General features: G+C 37.0%; 1 protein-coding gene across 1 annotated transcript; it reads left to right on the top strand.

Moving 5' to 3' along the window:
- Window positions 1–17,937: 17,937 nt before the first annotated feature.
- On the top strand, window positions 17,938–18,927 carry LOC120101681 (olfactory receptor 4A16-like; the record flags this gene model as incomplete). Its single annotated transcript, XM_087655044.1, has 1 exon — window positions 17,938–18,927. A coding segment is annotated over one exon (990 nt), but the record flags the coding sequence as incomplete, so codon positions are not given.
- Between the last annotated feature and the right edge of the window lie 1,934 nt (window positions 18,928–20,861).

Below are 20,861 nucleotides of genomic sequence, written 5' to 3'. Positions count from 1 at the left end.
CATGTTGTGCTAGAGTATAGGTGGGGAAAATAATTAGGGATGCTCCTTCCTTTAAATACATTTCAGGAGATGTATCTAAATTTGAGTTCATTCCAAATTTTCTAATATAAAAATATCTAATGACCTTTCAGTATCCTCCATTTACAATCCTGATAATTTTTTTTTATCTTTGTTAACGAGTATTTTTTATTTACATTTCGATTGTTATTCCCTTTCCTGGTTTCCGGGGTCAACATCCCCCTAACTTGTCCCCCTCCCCTTCTACATTGGTGTTCCCCTCCCAACCCTCCCCTCATTAATGCCCTCCCCACAACAATCATTTCACTGGAGGTTGAGTTTTGGCAGGATCAAGGCCTTTCCCTTCGACTTGTGCTCTTACTAGGCTATTCATTGCTACCTATGAGGTTGGAGCCCAGGGTCACTCCATGTATAGTCTTTGGGTAGTGGCTTAGTCCCTGGAAGCTCTGGTTGGTTGCCATTGTTGTTCATAAGGGGTCTTGAGCCCCTTCAAGCTCTTCCAGTACTTTCTCTGATTCCTTCAAAGGGGGTCCCGTTCACAGTTCAGTGGTTTGCTGCTGGCCTATGTATTTGACATATTCTGACTATGTCTCTCAGGAGAGATCTACATCCGGTTCCTGTCAGCATGCACTTCTTTGCTTCATCCATCTTATCTAATTGGGTGGCAGTATAAGTATGGGCCACATATGTTGCAGGCACTGAATGGGTATTCCTTCTGCCTCTGTTTTAAACTTTGCCTCGCTATGCCCTGCCAGGGTATTCATATTCCCCTTTAAAAAAAGGAGTGAAGCTTTCGCATTTTGGTCATCCCTCTTGAGTTTCATGTGTTCTGTACATCTAAGGCAATTCAAGGCTTTGGGCTAATAGCCACTTATCAATGAATGCATACCATGTGTGTTATTCTTTGATTGGGTTACCTCACTCAGGATATTTTCCAGTTCCATCAATTTGCCTATGAATTTCATAAAGTCATTGTTTTTGATAGCTGAGTAATATTCCATTGTGTAGAAGTACCACATCTTCTGTATCCATTCCTCTGTTGGAGGGCATCTAGGTTCTTTCCAGCTATTGGCTATTATAAATAAGGCTGCTATGAACATAGTGGAACATGTGTCTTTGTTATATGTTGGGGAATCTTTTGGGTATATGCCCAAGAGAGGTATAGCTGGGTCCTCAGGTAGATCAATGTCCAATTTTCTGAGGAACCTCCAGACAGATTTCCAGAATGGTTGAACCAGTCTGCAATCCCACCAACAATGGAGGAGTGTTTCTCTTTCTCCACATCCTCGCCAGCATTTGCTGTCACCTGAGTTTTTGAACTTAGCCATTCTAACTGGTGGGAGGTGAAAGATCTCAGGGTTGTTTTGATTTGCATTTCCCTTATGACTAAAGATGTTGAACATTGCTTTAGGTGTTGCTCAGCCATTCGGCATTCCTCAGCTGTGAATTCTTTGTTTAGCTCTGAACCCCATTTTTAATAGGGTTATTTGTCTCCCTGCAGTTTATCTTGTTGAGTTCTTTGTGTAATTTGTATATAAGCCCTCTATCTGTTGTAGGATAGGTAAAGATCATTTCCCAATCTGTTGGTTATCATTTTGTCCTCACCACAGTGTCCTTTGCCTTACAGAAGCTTTACGGAAATTTCCTCCAGTGCCCATGTGTTCGAGATGCTTCCCCACTTTTTCTTCTGTTAGTTTGAGTGTATCTGGTTTGATGTGGAGGTCCTTGATCCACTTGGACTTAAGCTTTGTACAGGGTGATAAGCAGGATCAATATGCATTCTTGTACATGTTGACCTCCAGTTGAACCAGCACCATTTGCTGAAAATGCTATCTTTTTTCCATTGGATGGTTTTGGCTCCTTGGTCAAAAATAAAGTGATCATAGATGTGTGGGTTCATTTCTGGGTCTTCAATACTATTCCACTGGTCTATCTGTCTGTCTCTGTACCAATACCATGCTGTATTTACCACTATTTCTCGGTAATACTGCTTGAGTTCAGGGATAGTGATTCCCCCTGAAGTCCTTTTATTGTTGAGGATAGTATTAGCTATCCTGGGTTTTTTGTTATTCCAGATGAATTTGCAAATTGTTCTGTCTAATTCTTTGAAGAATTGGATTGGTATTTTAATGGGGATTGCATTGAATCTGTAGATTGCTTTTGGTAAAATGGCCATTTTTACTATATTAATCCTGCCAATCCATGAGCATGGGAGATCTTTCCATATTCTGAGGTCTTCTTCAATTTCTTTCTTCAGTGTCTTGAAGTTCTTATTGTACAGATCTTTTACTTGCTTGGTTAAAGTCATACCGAGGTATTTTTATTATTTGGGACTATTATGAAAGGTGTCGTTTCCCTAATTTCTTTCTCGGCTTGTTTCTCTTTTGTGTAGAGGAAGGCTACTGATTTATTTGAGTTAATTTTATACCCAGCCACTTTGCTGAAGTTGTTTATCAGCTTTAGTAGTTCTCTGGTGGAACTTTTGGGATCACTTAAATATACTATCATGTCGTCTGCAAATAGTGATATTTAGACTTCTTCTTTACCAATCTGTATCCCCTTGATCTCCTTTTGTTGTCTGATTGCTCTGGCTAGAACTTCAAGAAGTATATTGAATAAATAGGGAGAGAGTGGGCAGCCTTGTTTCATCCCTGATTTTAGTGGGATTGCTTCAAGTTTCTCTCCATTTAGTTTAATGTTAGCAACTGGTTTGCTGTATATGGCTTTTACTATGTTTAGGCATGGGCCTTATATTCCTATTGTTTCCAGGACCTTTATCATGAAGGGGTGTTGAATTTTGTCAAATGCTTTCTCAGCATCTAATGAAATGATCATGTGGTTTTGTTCTTTCAGTTTGTTTATATAATGGATCACGTTAATGGTTTTCCGTATATTAAACCATCCCTGCATGCCTGGGATGAAGCCTACTTGATCATGGTGGATGATTGTTTTGATGTGTTCTTGGATTCGGTTTGCCAGAATTTTATTGAGTATTTTTGCGTCGATATTCATGAGGGAAATTGATTTGAAGTTTCCTTTCTTTGTTGGCTCTGTGTGTGGTTTAGGTATAAGAGTCAATTGTGGCTTCATAGAAGGAATTCCGTAGTGCTCCATCTTTTTCAATTTTGTGAAATAGTTTGGATAGTATTGGTATGAGGTCTTCTATGAAGGTCTGATAGAATTCTGCACTAAACCCGTGTGTACCTGGGCTCTTTTTGTTTGGGAGACCTTTAATGACTGCTTCGATTTCCTTAGGAGTAATGGGGTTGTTTAACTGGTTTATCTGTTCCTGATTTAACTTCGGTACCTGGTATCTGTCTAGGAAATTGTCCATTTCCTGCAGATTTTCAAGTTTTGTTGGATATAGGCTTTTATAGTAAGATCTGATGATTTTTTGAATTTCCTCTGAATCTGTAGTTATGTCTCCCTTTTCATTTCTGATTTTGTTAATTTGGACACACTCTCTGTGTCCTCTCATTAGTCTGGCTAAGGGTTTATCTATCTTGTTGATTTTCTCAAAGAACCAACTTTTTGTTCTGTTGATTCTTTCTATGGTCATTTTTGTTTCTACTTGGTTGATTTCAGCTCTGAGTTTGATTGTTTCCTATCTTCTACTCCTCCTGGGTGTATTTGCTTCTTTTTGTTCTAGAGCTTTTAGGTGTGCTGTCAAGGTGGTGACATATGCTCTCTCCTGTTTCTTTCTGGAGGCACTCAGAGCTATGAGTTTTCCTCTTAGCACAGCTTTCATTGTGTCCCATAAGTTTGGGTATGTTGTACCTTCATTTTCATTAAATTCTAAGAAGTCTTTAATTTCTTTCTTTATTTCTTCCTTGACCAGGTTATCGTTGAGTAGAGAATTGTTCAACTTCCATGTACATGTGGGCGTTTTTCCCTTATTGTTTTTGAAGACCAGTTTTAGGCCGTGGTGGTCTGATAGCACGCATGTGATTATTTCTATCTTTCTGTTCCTGTTGAGGCCCGTTTTTTTTTTTTACCAATTATATGGTCAATTTTGGAGAAAGTACCATGAGGAGCTGAGAAGAATGTATATCCTTCTGCTTTAGGATAGAATGTTCTATAAATATCTGTCAAGTCCATTTGGTTCATGACTTCTCTTAGTCTGTCTATGTCTCTGTTTAATTTCTGTTTCCATGATCTGTCCATTGATGAGAGTGGGGTGTTGAAATCTCCCACTATTATTGTGTGGGGTGCAATGTGTGTTTTGAGCTTTAGTAAGGTTTCTTTTACGTATGTAGGTGCCCTTGTATTTGGGGCATAGATATTTAGGATTGAGAGTTCATCTTGGTGGATTTTTCCTTTGATGAATATGAAGTGTCCTTCCTTATCTTTTTCGATGACTTTTAGTTGAAAATTGATTTTATTTGATATTAGAATGGCTACTCCTGCTTGCTTCTCCTGACCATTTGCTTGGAAAGTTGATTTCCAGCCTTTCACTCTGAGGTAGTGTCTGTCTTTGTCTCTGAGGTGTGTTTCCTGTAGGCAGCAGAATGCAGGGTCCTCATTGCGTATCCAGTTTGTTAATCTATGCCTTTTTAATGGGGAGTTGAGACCATTGATGTTGAGAGATATTAAGGAATAGTGATTATTGCTTACTGTTATATTCATATTTGGATGTGAGATTATGTTTGTGTGCTTTTCTTCTCTTTGTTTTGTTGTCAAGACGATTAGTTTCTTTCCTTTCCAAGACGATGGTCTTCTTTCCTTGTGTTCTTTCTTGATTGCTTCTATTTCCATTTTTAATTTCTTCAATTGTTTGATTGTGTTTTTCTGGAATTCTTTCAGGGATTTATGAGATTCCTCTCTATAGGCTTCTACATTTTATTTATGTTTTCCTGGAATTCTTCCAGGGATTTTTGTGATTCCTCTCTGTAGGCTTCTACTTGTTTATTTATGTTTTCCTGTGTTTCTCTAAGGGAGTTCTTCATGTCTCTCTTGAAGTCCTCCAGCATCATGATCAGATATGATTTTGAAACTAGATCTTGCTTTTCTGGTGTGTTTGGATATTCCGTGTTTGCTTTGGTGGGAGAATTGGGCTCCTATGATGCCATGTACTCTTGGTTTCTGTTGCTTGGGTTCCTGCACTTGCCTCTTGCCATCAGATTATCTCTAGTGTTACTTTGTTCTTCTATTTCTGACAGTGGCTAGACTGTCTTATACGCCTGTGTTTCAGGAGTGCTGTAGATCTGTTTTCCTGTTTTCTTTTAGCCAGTTATGGGGACAGAGTGTTCTGCTTTCGGGTGTGTAGTTTTTCCTATCTACAGGTCTTCAGCTGTTCCTGTGGGCCTGTGTCTTGAGTTCACCAGGCAGGTCGCTTGGAGCTGAAAGGTTTGTCTTACCTGTGGTCCCGAGGCTCAAGTTTGCTCATGGGGTGTTGCTTATGAGCTTATGAGTTGCTTATGAACTAGGAAGATCTGCGCCATCCCTTCCGGGAGCTTCCGTGCACCAGGGTTCCAGATGGCATTTGGTGTTTTCCTCTGGTGTCAGAGATGTGGGCAGAGTGCAGACTCTTATGGTTTCCCAGGCATGTCTGCCTCTCTGAAGGTTTAGCTCTCCCTCCCATGGGATTTGGGTGCAGAGAACTGTTTATCAGGTTGGTCCCTTCAGGTTCTGGCAATGTCTCAGACGCAGCGGATTTCCTGCTCCTGTGCCCTTATCCAAGGGAACCCAGAGGCTGTATACAGTTTCCTCTTGGGCCAGGGATGTGGGCAGGGGTAGGCAGTGTTGGTGGTCTCCTTTGCTCTGTAGTCTCAGGAGTGTCCACCTGTCTCGGCGGTGAGCTCTCTCTCCCATGGGGTCTGGGATCAGTGAGCTTTTCCAAGACTTTTAACATGAAGGGGCATTGAATTTTTTCAAATGCTTTTTCAACATCTGATGATCTAATGATCTAATGATCCTGTGTTTTTTTTTCCCTTTGGGTTGGTTTATATAGTGGATTATGTTGATGAATTTCCGTATATTGAACCAACCTTGCATTCCTGGGCTGAAGACTACTTGATCATGACAGATGTTCATTTTCATGTGTTCTTGGATTCTGTTTGTGTGAATTTTATTGGGTATTTTTACATTGATATTCATAAGGGGAATGGGTCTGAATTTCTCTTTCTTTGTGGGGCTTTTGAGTAGCTTATTTTCTGGCTGCATAGAAGGAAATGGGTAGTGTTTCTTCTGTTTTTTATTTTGGTAATAGTTATTGTTATTAGGTATTCTATGAAGGTTTTATTGAATTCTTCCCTAAACCCATCTGATCCAGGGCTTCTTTTGGTTGGGAGACTTTTAATGACTGCTTATATTTCTTTAGGATTTATGGAGCTGTTTAGGTGGTTTATGTGATCCTGAATCAACTTTGGTACCTGGTATCTGTCTAGAAAATTGTCCATTTCATTTAGATTTTCCAGTTTTGTTGAGTATAGGCTTTTATAGTAGGTTCTGATGATTTTTTGAATTTCCTCAGACTCTGTTGTTATGCCTCCCTTTTAATTTCTGATTTTGTTAATTTGGATACTCTCTTTGTGTCTTCTGGTTAGTCTGGCTAAGGGTTTATCTATCTTGTTGATTTTCACAAAGAATTAGGTCATGTTTTTGTTGATTCTTTGTATAGTTCTTTTTGTTTCTACATGATTACTTTCAGCCCCAAGTTTTATTATTTCTTGCCATCTACTCCTCTTCTTTGTATTTGCTTTTTTTGTTCTAATGCTTTTAGGTGTATGTTAAGGCTGATATGTATGTTCTCTCTGATTTCCTTTTGGAGGCATTCAGAGCTATGAGTTTTCCTCTTAGCACTGTTTCCAATGTGTTCCATAAGTTTAGGTATATTGTGCATTCATTTTCATTAAACTCTAAAAAGGCTTTAATTTCTTTCTTTCTTTCTTCCATGAACAAGTTATCATTGAGTAGAACATTTTTCAACTTCCATGTATATATGGGCTTTCTGTCGTTATTTTTGATATTGAAGATAAGCCTTAGTCTGTGGCCTTAGTCTGATAGGATGCATGGGATTATTTCAAACTTCTTGTACCTGTTGAAGCCTGTTTTGTAACCAATTATATGGTCAATTTTGGAGACGGTACCATGAAGTTCTGAGAAGATATATTCCCTTGTATTAGGATGAAATGTTCTATAGATATCTGTTAAATCCATTTGGTTTATAACTTCTGTTAGTTTCCTTCTCTCACTGTTATTTTTGTTTCAATGACTTGTCCATTGATGAGAGTGGGGTGTTGAAGTCTCTTGCTATAATTATGTGAATTGCAATGTGTGTTTTGAGCTTTATCAAGGTTATTTTTATGAATGCAGGTGCCCCTTGCATTTGGAGCATAGATATTCAGGTTTAAGAGATCATTTTGGTGGAGTTTTCCTTTGATGAATATGAAATGTCCTTCCTTATCATTTTTGATCATTTTTTGTTTAAAGCTGATATTATTCCATAATAGAATTGCAACTCCAGCTTGTTTCTTGGGACCATTTGCTGGGAAAAAAATTCCAGCCTTTTACTCTGATGTAGTATGTGTCTTTGTCACTGTGGTGTATTTTCTATATGCAGCAAAATGCTGGATCCTCTTTATTATCCAGACTTTTAGTTTATGCCTTTTTAGTGGAGAACTGAGTCCATTGATGTTGAGAGATATTAGGGACCAATGATTGCTGTTTCCTGTTGTTTTTGTTGTTAGAGGTAGAATATGTTTGTGTGACTATCTTTTTTTTTGTGTTAGTTGAGATTATATTACTCCCTTGCTTTTTCTAGGGATTAGTGTTCCTCCTTGTGTTGGAGTTTTCCATCTATTATCCTTTGTAGGGCTGGATTTGTGGAAAGATACTGTGTAAATTTGGTTTTGTCATGGACTATCTTGGTTTCTCTATCTACAGTAATTGAGAGTTTTTCTGAATATAGTAGCCTGGGCTTCCATTTGTTCTCTCTTAGGGTGTATAAAACATCTGTCCAGGTTCTTCTGCCTTTCATACTCTCTGGCAAGAAGTCTGGTGTAATTCTGATAGGTCTCCCTTTATATGTTTTTGACATTTTTCTCTTACTTCTTTTAATATTCTTTCTTTGTTTTGTGCATTTGGTCTTTTAACTATTATGTGATGGGAGGAAATTTCTTTTCTGGTCCATTCTACATGGAGTTGCATTAGATTCTTATATGTTTGTGGATATGTTAGGGAAGTTTCCTTCTATAATTTTGTTGAAGATATTTACTGGCCCTGTAAGTTGGGAATCTTTGTTCTCTTCTAAACATATTATCTTTAGGTTTGATCTTCTCATTTTGTCCCGATTTCTTGGATGTTTTGGGTTAGGAGCTTTTGGTTTTACAATTTCTTTGACTGTTATGTCAATTTTTCTATGCTATCTTCTGTGTCTGAGATCCTCTCTTCTATCACCGGTATTCTATTGGTAATACTTGCATCTGTGACTTCTAATTTTTTTCCTAGGTTTTTCTATCTCCTGGATTGTCTCCCTTTGTGATTTTGTTATTATTTCTATTTTCATTTTTAGATGCTGGATGGTTTTCTTCAATTCCTTCACCTGTTTGATTGTGTTTTCCTGTAATTCTTTAAGGGATTTTTTGTGTTTCCTGTTAAATGCATCTATCTGTTTACTTGTGTTGTCCTACTATTTCTTTATGGCAGTTATTCATGTCCTTCTTAAAGTCCTCTAATATCATAATGAGTTGTGATTTTAAATCAAAGTGTTGCTTTTCTGGTGTGTTGGGGTATCCAGGGCTTGCTGTGATGGGGGAACTGGATTCTGATAATGCCAGGTAGCTTTGGTTTCTGTTGCTTAGGTTGTTGTCATTGCCTCTCTCCATCTGCTCATCTCTGGTGTTAGGTAATTTTGTTTTCTCTGTCAGTGACTTGATCCTTCTCTAAGCCTGTGTGTCAGCACTCCTGGAAACTGGCTTTCTCACAGCAAGATTTAGGTACAGATAGATGTGTCACAGGGTCTGCTCTTGGTGCAAGTGGAAGCTGGAAGGATCCTGTCTGAAACTACTCCTTGGTTTCTGTGTGTAGAGGGCTCCAGGCAGGTTCCTCTTGGGGCAGGAATGTGAGCAGAATCCGTCATGTCACATGTGCTCTCAGGAATTTCCACACTTCTGAGAATCTAGCTCTCTATCCACAGGATCTGGGTACAGAGAGCTATGCCACAGGGTCAGCTTTGGGCAGAGGCAGAAATTGGAAGCCAAAGACTATTTTTTGTTTCTCATCCCAAGAACTTTAAATCTTCTTCCTCCCACTTAGTTACTTGTCGCTTTTCATGTCATATTTATATTTCTGTCTCTCTGTACCATTGTATCTCTCTCTCTCTCTCTCTCTCTCTCTCTCTCTCTCTCTCTCTCTCTCTCTCTCTCTCATTGTTAGTGCATTTTTGAATCCAGATTCTGTATATAGGGGCCTTGTGGAGGGGAATCTGGAAAGGAGGATAACATTTGAAATGAAAATAAATATAATAACTGAAAAAGAAAAAAAGAAAAAAATTGATAATTTTCCAAGTCTGATTCATTTTGTTAAACTTGAACTATTTTCCTTTAAACACCATGATTTTTGGTTTACATTTTCAATGTTCTTACTAGTAAATAGAAATATAATATAATAAAGAATAGAAATATAATCTTAGAGAGACACGTCTGTTTATATTGTTCCCATCCAAGCATTTGGAAAAGTGAAAGAAAAAGAAAACAGAGAAAAGATATATACAAATGAGTGCTAGTTGTGTGGGAAAGTCTAGGAATAAGGGACCCTGAATAGCTACGTGATCCACACTCTTTTGGCTAATCTTGCTGTGCTTTTTCTGCCAATGACCCAACCCTAGCCACTAAGCCAACCTTCCTTTCAGGAGTGGCTTTTTTCTCTGTATAAGAGCAAAGTTCTTCTTATTCTAAGTACAAATTTAGCTAATGATCCATGGAGCAAGGAGAGACTCTGTACTCTCTAAAAAAAGACAGAGGAAGTTTAATCAGGCCTTCCAGAGAAATCAGTGGTTTTTCTTTAGTGAAGGGTGAGCATAATGGAGAAAGGGAACACAGGAAGTAGTAGAGCTTGTATTGATGACCATGATATCATAGATGCTGCAGATCTGAATTTTGAAGGCAGGAATTTGGAAAATAAAGATGGAAAATTAAAAGTGTAATGAAATATGACATTGGCTGCTTACTCACCTCTATTTCATAGACCATGCACTGCAGTGATCGGGGGAAAATTAGGGGGTGTTGACTCCTTCAGAGTAATGGGAGTTTCTGACCTCAGTTGATTATGACTTGTAGGTATATAGTCCCAACACTCAAACGAATGATACCTACTCCAGTCCAAAGGTCTCTGCAATTTCAAAGAATACATTTCAAAAACAATTGGAAAAAGAGTTTTAAGAGTTTATTACAGGTTCTAGATAAGTGTTTCAGAGAAAAGAAGCAACTAAGCCAATATAAAGGAACAGCAAATCCCATTAAAAGGTTGTTACTTGAAGTCAATGTCGATAGGGTTAATGAGTGCTCAATTGTTTGAAGTATAAGTCAGTCCTGCTGTCCCACCTATGAGGCGTTCTGTGCCTAGGAGTCAGGACTGAGTGCAGAACATTCACATAAATAGTTTTACAAGCATCTATATCCATTGCTATATAAGAGGATAAGACAGACATTTCTAGCACTTATGGACAGAATCAAACAGCTTTCAGAAGAAAGAACATTTCTGACTTCTGACCAAGGACAGAACTGATTATTAAGGATGAGATGCAGAATCACTAATGCTCTAAAACTTCCTGAATGCTTTCTTTCTCTTGTTATCCTCATTATGGTGTTATGTACTTCAGATCTCAAGAATATTCTCTTCTCTCTCTCTCTCTCTCTCTCTCTCTCTCTCTCTCTCTCTGTCTCTCTCTGTCTCTGTTTTCTCTCTCTTCTCTCTCTCTCTGACTCTCGCTCTCTATTTCTCTGTTTCTCTCTGTGTCTCTGTCTCTGTCTCTGTCTGTCTCTCTGTGTCTCTGTGTCTTTGTCTGTCTGTCTGTCTGTGTCTCTCTCTCTCTCTCTCTCTCTCTCTCTCTCTCTGGCTCTCTGTCTTTCTCTCCCTCTCTTTCTCACTCTCTCTCAAGACAGGGTTTTTCTGTGTAGTAATTCTGGGTTTCCTGTAACTTGTCAGAAATAAAAGGTCTACCTGTCTATGATTTCTGAGGGTTGGGGTTAAGGTGTGACCATCACATTCTTGATAGAATGTTTTGACATTTGAAATAATGTAGACTATGATAATATCAGGCAGAGATATAATTTCTTTTTTATTGGAAATTTATATATATATTTAAAATGTTATCCCCTTTCCTGGTTTCTTATCCATAACTCTTCTACCACATCCACCCTCTTCCTTCGTCTATGAGGGTGTTCCCCCATCTAAAACACACACCCCTTTCCTCCTCTCTGCCCTGGCATTCTCCTACACTGGGGTGTCCAGCCTTGGCAGGACCAAGGGCTTCTCCTCCCATTGGTGCCCAACAAGGCCATCCTCTGATACATATGTAACTAGAGCAATGGGTCTATCCCTGAGGACTCTTTGGCTGGGAGTTTAGTCCCAGGGAGTTCTGACTGGTTGGTATTGTTTTTATGGGGTTGCAAGCACATTCAGTTCCTTTAATCCTTTGTCTAACTACTCGAATTGGGACCCCATTCTCAGTTCAATGGTTGACTGTTAGCATTCGCCTCTGTTTTTGTAATTCTGGCAGAGCCTCTCAGGAGACAGCTATATCAGGCTACTATCAGCATGCACTTCTTGGTATCAGCAATATTGTCTGGGATTGGTGGCTATACCTATATGGGCTAGATCCCCTTGTCGGGCAGTTCCTGAATGGCCTTTCCTTCAATCTCTGCTCCAAACTTTGTCTCCATATTTCCTTCTATGAATGTTTTTGTTCCAGTTTCTAAGAAGGATTGAAGAATCTGAACTTTGGTCATCCTTCTCCTTGAGCTTCATGTGGTCTGTGTATTGTATCTTGGGTAATTTGCGCTTTTGGGCTAATATCCACTTATCAGTGAGGACTTACCATGTGCAGTTTTCTGTGATTTATTACTTAACTCAGGATGATATTTTCTAGTTCTATATTAGCCTATGAATTTTATGAAGTCACTGTTTTTAATAGCTGTAGATTAAATTGTATAGATTTACCGAAATTTCTGTATTCATCCCTTCGTTGAAGGACATCTGCGTTCTTTCCAGCTTCTGGCTATTCTAAATAAGGCTGCTATTAACATAGTGGAGCATGTGTTCTTGTTATATGTTGGACCATCATTAGGGTATATGCCTAGGAGTGGTATAGCTGGTTCCTCAGGTAGTACTGTGTCCAATTTTCTGAGGAACCTCCACACTTATTTCAAGAATGGTTGTACCAGTTTGCAATCCCACCAACAATGTAGGAGTATTCCTCTTTCTCTACATCCTAACAGCATCTGTTGTCACCAGAGTTTTTGATCTTAGCCATTCTGACCGGTGTGAGGTAGAACCTCAGGGTTGTTTTGATTTGCATTTCCCTGATGACTAAGGATGTTAACATTTCTTTAGGTACTTTTCAGACATTCGGTATTCCTCAGCTGAGAGTTCCATGTTTAGCTCTGTACCTCATTTTTTAAATAAGGTTATTTGATTCTCTGGAGTCTAATTTCTTGTGTTCTTTGTATGTATTGAATATTGGCCCTCTATCAGATGAAGAATTGGTATAGATCTGTTTCCAATCTGTTGGTTGCTGTTTTATCCTAATGAGAGTATACTTTGCCTTAGAGAACCTTTGCAATTTTATGAGGTCCTATTTGTCAATTCTTGACCTTACAGCATAAGCCATTGATGGTCTGTTCAGGAAATTTTCCCCATGTGTTTGAGGCTCTTCTCAACTCTTTCTTTTATTAGTTTGAGTAAATCTGGTTTTATGTAGAGGTCCTTGATCCACTTGAACTTGAGCTTTTTGAGGGTGATAAGAATGGATTGATATGCAGTCTTCTACATTCTGACCTCCAGATGAAACAACACCATTTGTTGAAAATGCTGGTTTTTTTTTCCACAGGATGGTTTTGGCTCCTTTTCAAAGATCAAGTGTCTATAGGTGTGTGGGTTCATTTCTCAGTCTTCAATTCTATTCTATTGATCTACTTGCCTGTCTCTGTACCAACACCATGCAGTTTTTATCACTATTGCTCTGCAATAAAGCTTGAGGTCAGGGATGGTAAATCTCCCAAAATTTCTTTTATTGTTGTGGACAGTTTTCACTATCCTTGGTTTTTTGTTATTCCAAATGAAATTGCGAATTCTCTTTTCAACCCTATGAAGAATTGAAATCAAAGTTTGATGAAGATTGCATTGACTCTGTAGATTTTCTTGGTCAAAAATGGCCACTTTTACTATATTAATCCTGCCATTCATGAACATGGGAAGTCTTTCCATCTTCTGAGATATTCAGTTTTCTTTCTTCAGAGAGTTGAATTTCTTGTCATACACATCTTTCACTTGCTTGTTTAGAGTCACACTGAAGTATTTTATGTTATTTGTGACTATTGTGCAGGGTGTAATTTCCATGACTTGTTTCTCAGCCTGTTTATCCTTTGAGTAGAGGAAGGCTACTGATTTCTTTGAGTTAATTTTGTATTTAGCCACTTTGGTAAAGTTGTTTAACAATCTTAGTAGATCTCTTGTGGAACTTTCGGGGTCACATAAGTATACTATCATATCATCTGCAAATAGCAACAGTTTGACTTCTACCTTTCCAAATTGTATCCCTTTGACTTCCTTTTGCTCTCTGATATCTCTGGATAGGAATTTGAATAATATGTTGAATAAGTAGGGAGAGAGTAGGCAGCCTGAGATATAATTTCTTAAAATTACATTTATCCATGAATTCTTTAATATCCATAGTTTTCAAACATATGAGGAAATGTTGTTGGCTATTACACATTTGTTTTCAGCACTGTAATCTCAACATAATTTTCATTTCAATTTTAATATATTTTCTCTCTTGCTTGTTGAACTGCAAGATTTCTTTTTATTGTCTTTCTTTTTTATTTAAAATTTTTTATGTAATGTATTCTGATCACTGATTCAACTTCTGAAACTTTTCCGAGTTACTTCAACCTCCCTACCCATGTATAGCCTTCCTTCCTTCCTTTCTTTCCTTTTCCTTTTTCTTCCTTCCTTTTCTGCCTCCCTTGCTCCCCTCTCTTCTTCTCTCTCTTTCTTTCTCTTTCTTTTTACTGTCTTTCTTTTTCTTTCTCCTTTATAAGGCAAACAAAGAAACAAGCTGTATAGAACATAACAACAGAGAAAACAAAAACAATTACAAGAAATACACACACACACAAAGAGAGAGAGAGAAAGAGAGAGAGAGAGAGAGAGAGAGAGAGAGAGAGAGAGAGAGAGAGAGAGAGAAGACAGAGAGAGAGACCGGAAAAGAAAACAGAGAAAGGAAGAGCAGACCTACAACAAAAATGCCATACCAGACAAACTCTACAAAACAACCATAGAGATCTTTTCATGTTTTCTGCCTATATATGGGCAAGGGACCTACCTTAAAGCCTGGCTAATATACACAGTGAGACCCCATTGGGAAAAATATTTTTCCTTCATAAATGGTGTAAGCTGCAGATAACTCCTTGATTAAAGAAATGGGAGTTTCTTTCTAGATTTTCCTCTCAGGACATGGACCTCATTTGGCTTGAGCTTGTGCAGGCCATGTGTATGGTGCTACAGTCATATGTGTATCAGTCTGTGTCTGGAAAAAACAAACACTATTGTTCTATTAAATGACCATAGCAATAAAGATGATTCCTCATGATATTCTGCTATTCTCATAGATGAGTACCTCTCAGCATCATCAAGAAGCTTCCTTTGCATTAGATGAAAACTAATGCAGACATCAGTGTGAGACTGTGAGACTTTGCAACACTCAGTTGATATGTGGTGTCTTCATGAAAACCTTCCCCTCAGTGTTAAGAGAGCTATGTATGATTCTAAGGAAAATGTACTATGTTATTCTAGATATGTAGAAATTTTCTTTCAACATCATGTATGTTAATATTTTAATGCAATTTTCATTTAAAATATTTTTATTGTTTTTGAGAATTTTTGTTCATAATATTTTGGTCATATTTACCTTCTTCTCTTACTTCCCTCCCAGTTCCACCCTCATTCCATATCCATACAACAGTGTGTCCTCACTCATTTATTTTCATATCCACTGAGTGCAATTAAAACTGCCTATATACTCTTGGGTGTGTGGCTAACCATAGGAGCTGGTTATAGTTACTGCAGACATATTCTTAAAAGCAATGACAACAACAAAGCAATCTCATGGCAGCTATTAATCTTGTAGCTTTATCCCTTACTTTGAGGCACCAATACTACTAAAGTTTAGAACTATTTCAACAGTGTTCCAAGAATTAGAGCATAGACTAAATCACACTGAAATTGCAAGCTCTCAGCCTCTGTGCCTTAGAAATTGTTGAAGAGAGAGTATCTGGTTAAAAGTGGGTTTTGCTGGGATTTTGGTGGGTCAATAATTGTAAGTTCTTCCTTATTTGAGCTGATTTAAATGTTCCTATATTCATGTATTTCATAATGTGTAGCTCATTGATTTGCAAACATTATATATATATAATTATAATTAAATATATATATATATATATATATAATTTCAGGTTTTGTGTGTTCACATCATAATTTCTATATCCTGTTGAACAGTTAGCTATTCTCTCCTGCTTATATCCACGTCACTTTTTCTCTAGGGATTTTCCAAAGGAAGAGAGCAGCTTGAGTAGTGTTTGATTTCTTAATTTGAATTTGCTTCAAGTGTTCTAACTGCTAACCTGTGTTGACCTATCCTTCCCTTCCATTGGCTAAGTGATAGTCTGGAGCCACCTAATAAGTTAAGTGAAATATTTTTTCTTGTTAGAATGTCTCAAGAGATTCTGAAAACTCAGTTATGTCAAAGCTGGAAATGTCTCAGTTCAAATTTAGCCTTTGAAATGTCAATGGTTTGTGCGCATCCATCATTGCTTCGAGAAGATTTGGAATATCTTGACTTGTTGAGATGAGAGAATGGAGAAAAGGAGTCATGGTCTTAAGTAGAAAAGGTTTTATTGGGATTTTGGAATGAGAAAATGACTGAAGAGATCTGAACATATTGATGAAAAATCATGTGTCAGTTTTAAAAGTGGTTATTTTCAGATTTTCTTTTGTTAGGGTAAAGTATCAATAGCTAAAGTTCATTGATGTTACTGTCAACCCTTACAGCAAGGTTCTCATGATGGAATGAAAGTAGAAAATTCACCTTCCTAAATGTAGTGTTTACTGTGTAATTTAATTATTATATAGTCCACTCAATACAGGCTTATAAATTAATTGTTTAATTAGGTCTATTTTTACAGACTTTTGCTAACATTGCATCATTGTTCTTTATGAGAATATTGTCAGAGAGGGTAGAAATATTCAGTTACTTTATAAAGTAACTATTGGAATAGAAGTTAAGGAAGGGGTTTTATATTTGTCCATAAATGTTTTTATAGGTCTGTATAACGAATTCATCCTTTCTATAGATAAAAATGATTTCTTGATCAAAGTCAAACTCAGGATATCAAGTATTGAAACAAAAGTCTGGGGATAATAAACTATTCATAATGATACTGAACAGAACTAGTTGGCTTACAAGTCTCATTGGCAATTTCTGAATTAAAAAAAAAGTCTTAAGGTATTACAAAACATTAACTGGCATGTGCATCTTACATTGTATCCATGTTACAATATAATTATTGTTTAATTTTCACAGTCAAATAATAAGTAATATATGTTATTATATGTATAACAGAAAATTTCATTTATCCTCTCATTTATGGTTATTGTCATTTATCACCTCATTTATGATTATTGTATTTTATATGTTTATAACAAGAAAATGCAATTATCTCGTGTGTATTAGTTAATGTACTTTTATTATAGAATGAGCTAGAATGTAGGGAAATAAATGTAAACTGTGTTTGGGAAACTTGGTATGTACTTTTATTTGTGAACCTTAAAATGACCCAAGGAAAGTTTTTTTGACATATATAGACAGTCATTATACCCAATAACCAATATTCATAAAATTACTATTTTAAATTACAATTATCTTTTAATAACTACATTGCATTATTTATTAAATAAGTTTTCTAGAAGAATGTTAATCCTTTAATATTAAGTAAAAAATATAGTAACATAGCTTTTATAGCAATCAAACCCTTAAATGACATCCTTCCAAGTTAAGTACTCTAGCATAGCTTCTTGATGTATTTAAGTCAAGCACCTTAATGTGAAACATAAAAAGAACCAAGTCATTTGAAATCTTTAAGACAGAATGTAAATGACAATTGTTGGGACAAAATGTACAATAGCTTTGAGATGGATGTTCCTAGAGCAGAAGACAATATTACAAAGATAGGTCTGAGAAAACAACACCCAACTCAAAGAACAGATTATTTTAGTTGATTCACACAAATTTATTTTCAGCTAAGTGTGTGGTGGATTTCTTAAATTAATAACTTTCTTTTGTCATTTCTAAGACCTGTGAAAAATAATATTTTAAATAAGAAGTCTAAGTATATTAATGAACTTAATATACTCTTGATTGCTCTTAGGTACAAAAATTCACTTAGGTCTTGACAACAAACCTATTAGCTGTGGGCTCAACAAAATGAATTTATGGGAAATATTGTTATGAAGAACCAATGGTATAACCTGAAAGAGGGATTTGTTAAATGTTTATTAAAAATTGCTTGGTATTCACATCTAGACAATGTAAATGAAGATGTTGTCCATGATAAAATGATTCTTGGTGATGTTTAGAATTTCATGGCAGGTATTATCCTGAGTTCTTATCTCCAAATCCACTCCTGATGAATTGGAACAGATTAAATTGGAAAGAGCAACAAGGTGATAGAGTTTATCCTGCTGGGTCTCGCTCAGGATCCTGCTGGGAGAAAAGCACTGTTTGTCATGTTTTTATTCATTTACATTGTGACCATGGTGGGCAACCTACTCATTGTGGTGACAGTTATTGCCAGCCCCTCCTTGGGCTCCCCAATGTACTTCTTCCTTGCCTCTCTGTCACTCATGGATGCTGTTTATTCCACTGCCTTCTCACCCAAGTTGATTATGGACTTAATCTGTAACAGAAGAACAATTTCTGTTTCAGCTTGCATTGGCCAGCTCTTTGTAGAGCACTTATTTGGTGGTGTTGAGGTCTTCCTTCTGGTATTCATGGCCTTTGACCGCTATGTGGCTATCTGTAAACCCCTGCATTATATGACCATCATGAATTGTCGGGTTTGCATTCTTCTATTGGTGGCAGCCTGTGCTGGAGGTTTTGGCCACTCTTTGGTTCAAGTTATTGTTGTCTACAACCTCCCTTTTTGTGGCCCAAATATCATTGATCACTTTATCTGTGACATGTACCCATTACTGGGTTTACCATGTACTGACACTTACTTAATTGGGCTCACTGTGGTTGCCAATGGAGGAGCAATTTGCATGACAGTCTTTATCCTTCTCCTCCTTTCCTATGGAATAATTCTAAACTCTCTTAAGACTCACAGTGAGGAGGGGAGACACAGAGCCCTGTCCACCTGCAGCTCTCACATCACAGTGGTGGTCTTATTTTTTGTTCTCTGTATCTTCATGTATGTTAGACCTGTCTCCAACTTTCCTATTGATAAATCCCTAACTGTAGTTTATACAGTTATCATTCCCATGTTGAATCCTTTAATATACACTCTGAGAAATGCGGAAATGAAAACCTGTATGAAAAAACTTTGGTGTGAAAGATTAACTATGGAAAGATTAAGAGTGTTCCCTCACAGAACACATACTAATTGCAAGCTACAAATAGGCAATAAGTCCTTTTAAAGGATGATGCAGTATGCCACTGGAATTCTTTAGTTTTGCTTTTCTTTATGCAAAGCCACTAAGAGGAGAGTAAAATTTTATTGAGATTAGAAATAATCTAATAAAGAATTACCTGAAGATGAATAATAAAGATAAAGATTTTTGCATATTATACATAATGAGAGAACTAAGCTAATTTTGTAACTATTTTATTATTAATTCTGGATAGGATATAAAAGTGAGTTTATTATTTTCTAAACCATCATCAAATGATACCTACTTTCATGAGAAACTAATGAAAACACCACCTCAATAAAGTTTTGTGGGAAAAAGAGATTCTCTATTATAACTATTTATAATTTGCTCTCCATGGCAGATATTTATACCGGCTCAGTTTGGGGATTTCTTGTGTTTCCTGGCCCAAAGTCTATATTTTCCATCTCATATATATTAATGCTAGACCATATTGTGATTAGCTAGAGATATGAATACTTTTGCTCTATGAGATGCAGTTGAAGATAGCACCAGATTACAAGTCTTGGTGAGAGAATTCTTATTATTTGAAAACCATATTATGCCATATTATAATCCCATTTTTGTTATCCTTCACTAGTTGTCATGTATGATTTTTCTGCCTTAAAAAGAATAGATATATTTCATTATTCATATTATTAAAATCAATAAAATATATGATTAATAGAAGAATGTTTATGCTAAATGTGTTTACTTCAATTTTTTAGTGATAGATTTAAACTTATCCTTTTTCAATTTTAGAAGCATTTTTCAGTCTACAACAATGTTGGATCAAATATACTCTGGAAATAATATATTTTATTATCAATAGTCCTAATTCTGTTATTGGGAGGATATTTAATAATAGATGAGGCTGTGTAGAATGAATAAGGCTAGCAATCTAAAATGCAATGATTTCTTTTCTTTTCTCAAATATTAAATCCTAACCAGTTTCCCATCCCTTCACTCCTCCCAGTTCTGTCCAATCCTCAGCCTTCTCTCTCCTACCAATCTATTCCTTCTCCCATTTTCCTTCAGAAAAGAGCAGGTCCCATATGGATATCAATGAAACATGGCACAAGAATTTAACAAAAATTCCTTATATTAAGACTGGACAAGGCAGTTGGTATGAAGAAAAGGATCCCAAGAGCAGGCAAAAGTCAGAAACAATCCCCACGTACACTGTTAAAAGTCCCACAAGAACACCAAGCTATATAACCTTAAAGGATATGTATCAGTCCTAGTTTAGACCCATAAAGGCTACCCAGTGGTCAGTTAAGTTTCTGTAAGCCCTAATCATCATTAGTTGATTCTTAATGTTTCCACATTGCTCCCAAATGCTCCCATTTCCATTCATCTTTCCATGTACTCTATTCATTTATCCTTTCTTCACCCATTACCATCACTACCTGCCCCTAGTCCACCTGTGAAATTTATTGTATTTCCTCTTTCCAGGAAGATGCATGCATCCCCCTTGAGCCCTCCTTGTTACTTGCTTATCTGGGTTTATGGACTTTAGCATGATAATTCTTTACTTAACAGTTAATATCCACTTATAAGTGAGTACTACCATGTTTGTCATTCTGGGACTGGGTTACCTCAGTCAGGATAATATTTTTTCTAGTCCTGTTATTTTTCCTGCTAATTTCATGAGGTCATTGTTTTTAACAGCTGGGTAATAACACTTCGGTATATGAATCTGGTTTTTTTTCTTTATTAACTTGAGTATTTCATATTTACCTTTCGATTGTTATTCCCTTTCCCGGTTTCCGGGCGAACATCCCCCTAACCCCTCACCATCCCCTTCTATATGGGTGTAGCCCTACCCATCCTCCCCCCATTACCACCCTCCCCAGAACAAACACATTCACTGGGGGTTCAGTCTTAGCAGGACCAAGGGCTTCCCCTTCCACTGGTGATCTTACTAGGATATTCATTGCTAC

This window comes from Rattus norvegicus, chromosome 3 (assembly GCF_021556685.1).
Source record: "Rattus norvegicus strain SHRSP/BbbUtx chromosome 3, alternate assembly SHRSP_T2T, whole genome shotgun sequence".
Lineage (NCBI taxonomy): Eukaryota > Metazoa > Chordata > Mammalia > Rodentia > Muridae > Rattus > Rattus norvegicus.
This window is presented reverse-complemented; position numbering and strand designations above follow the sequence as displayed.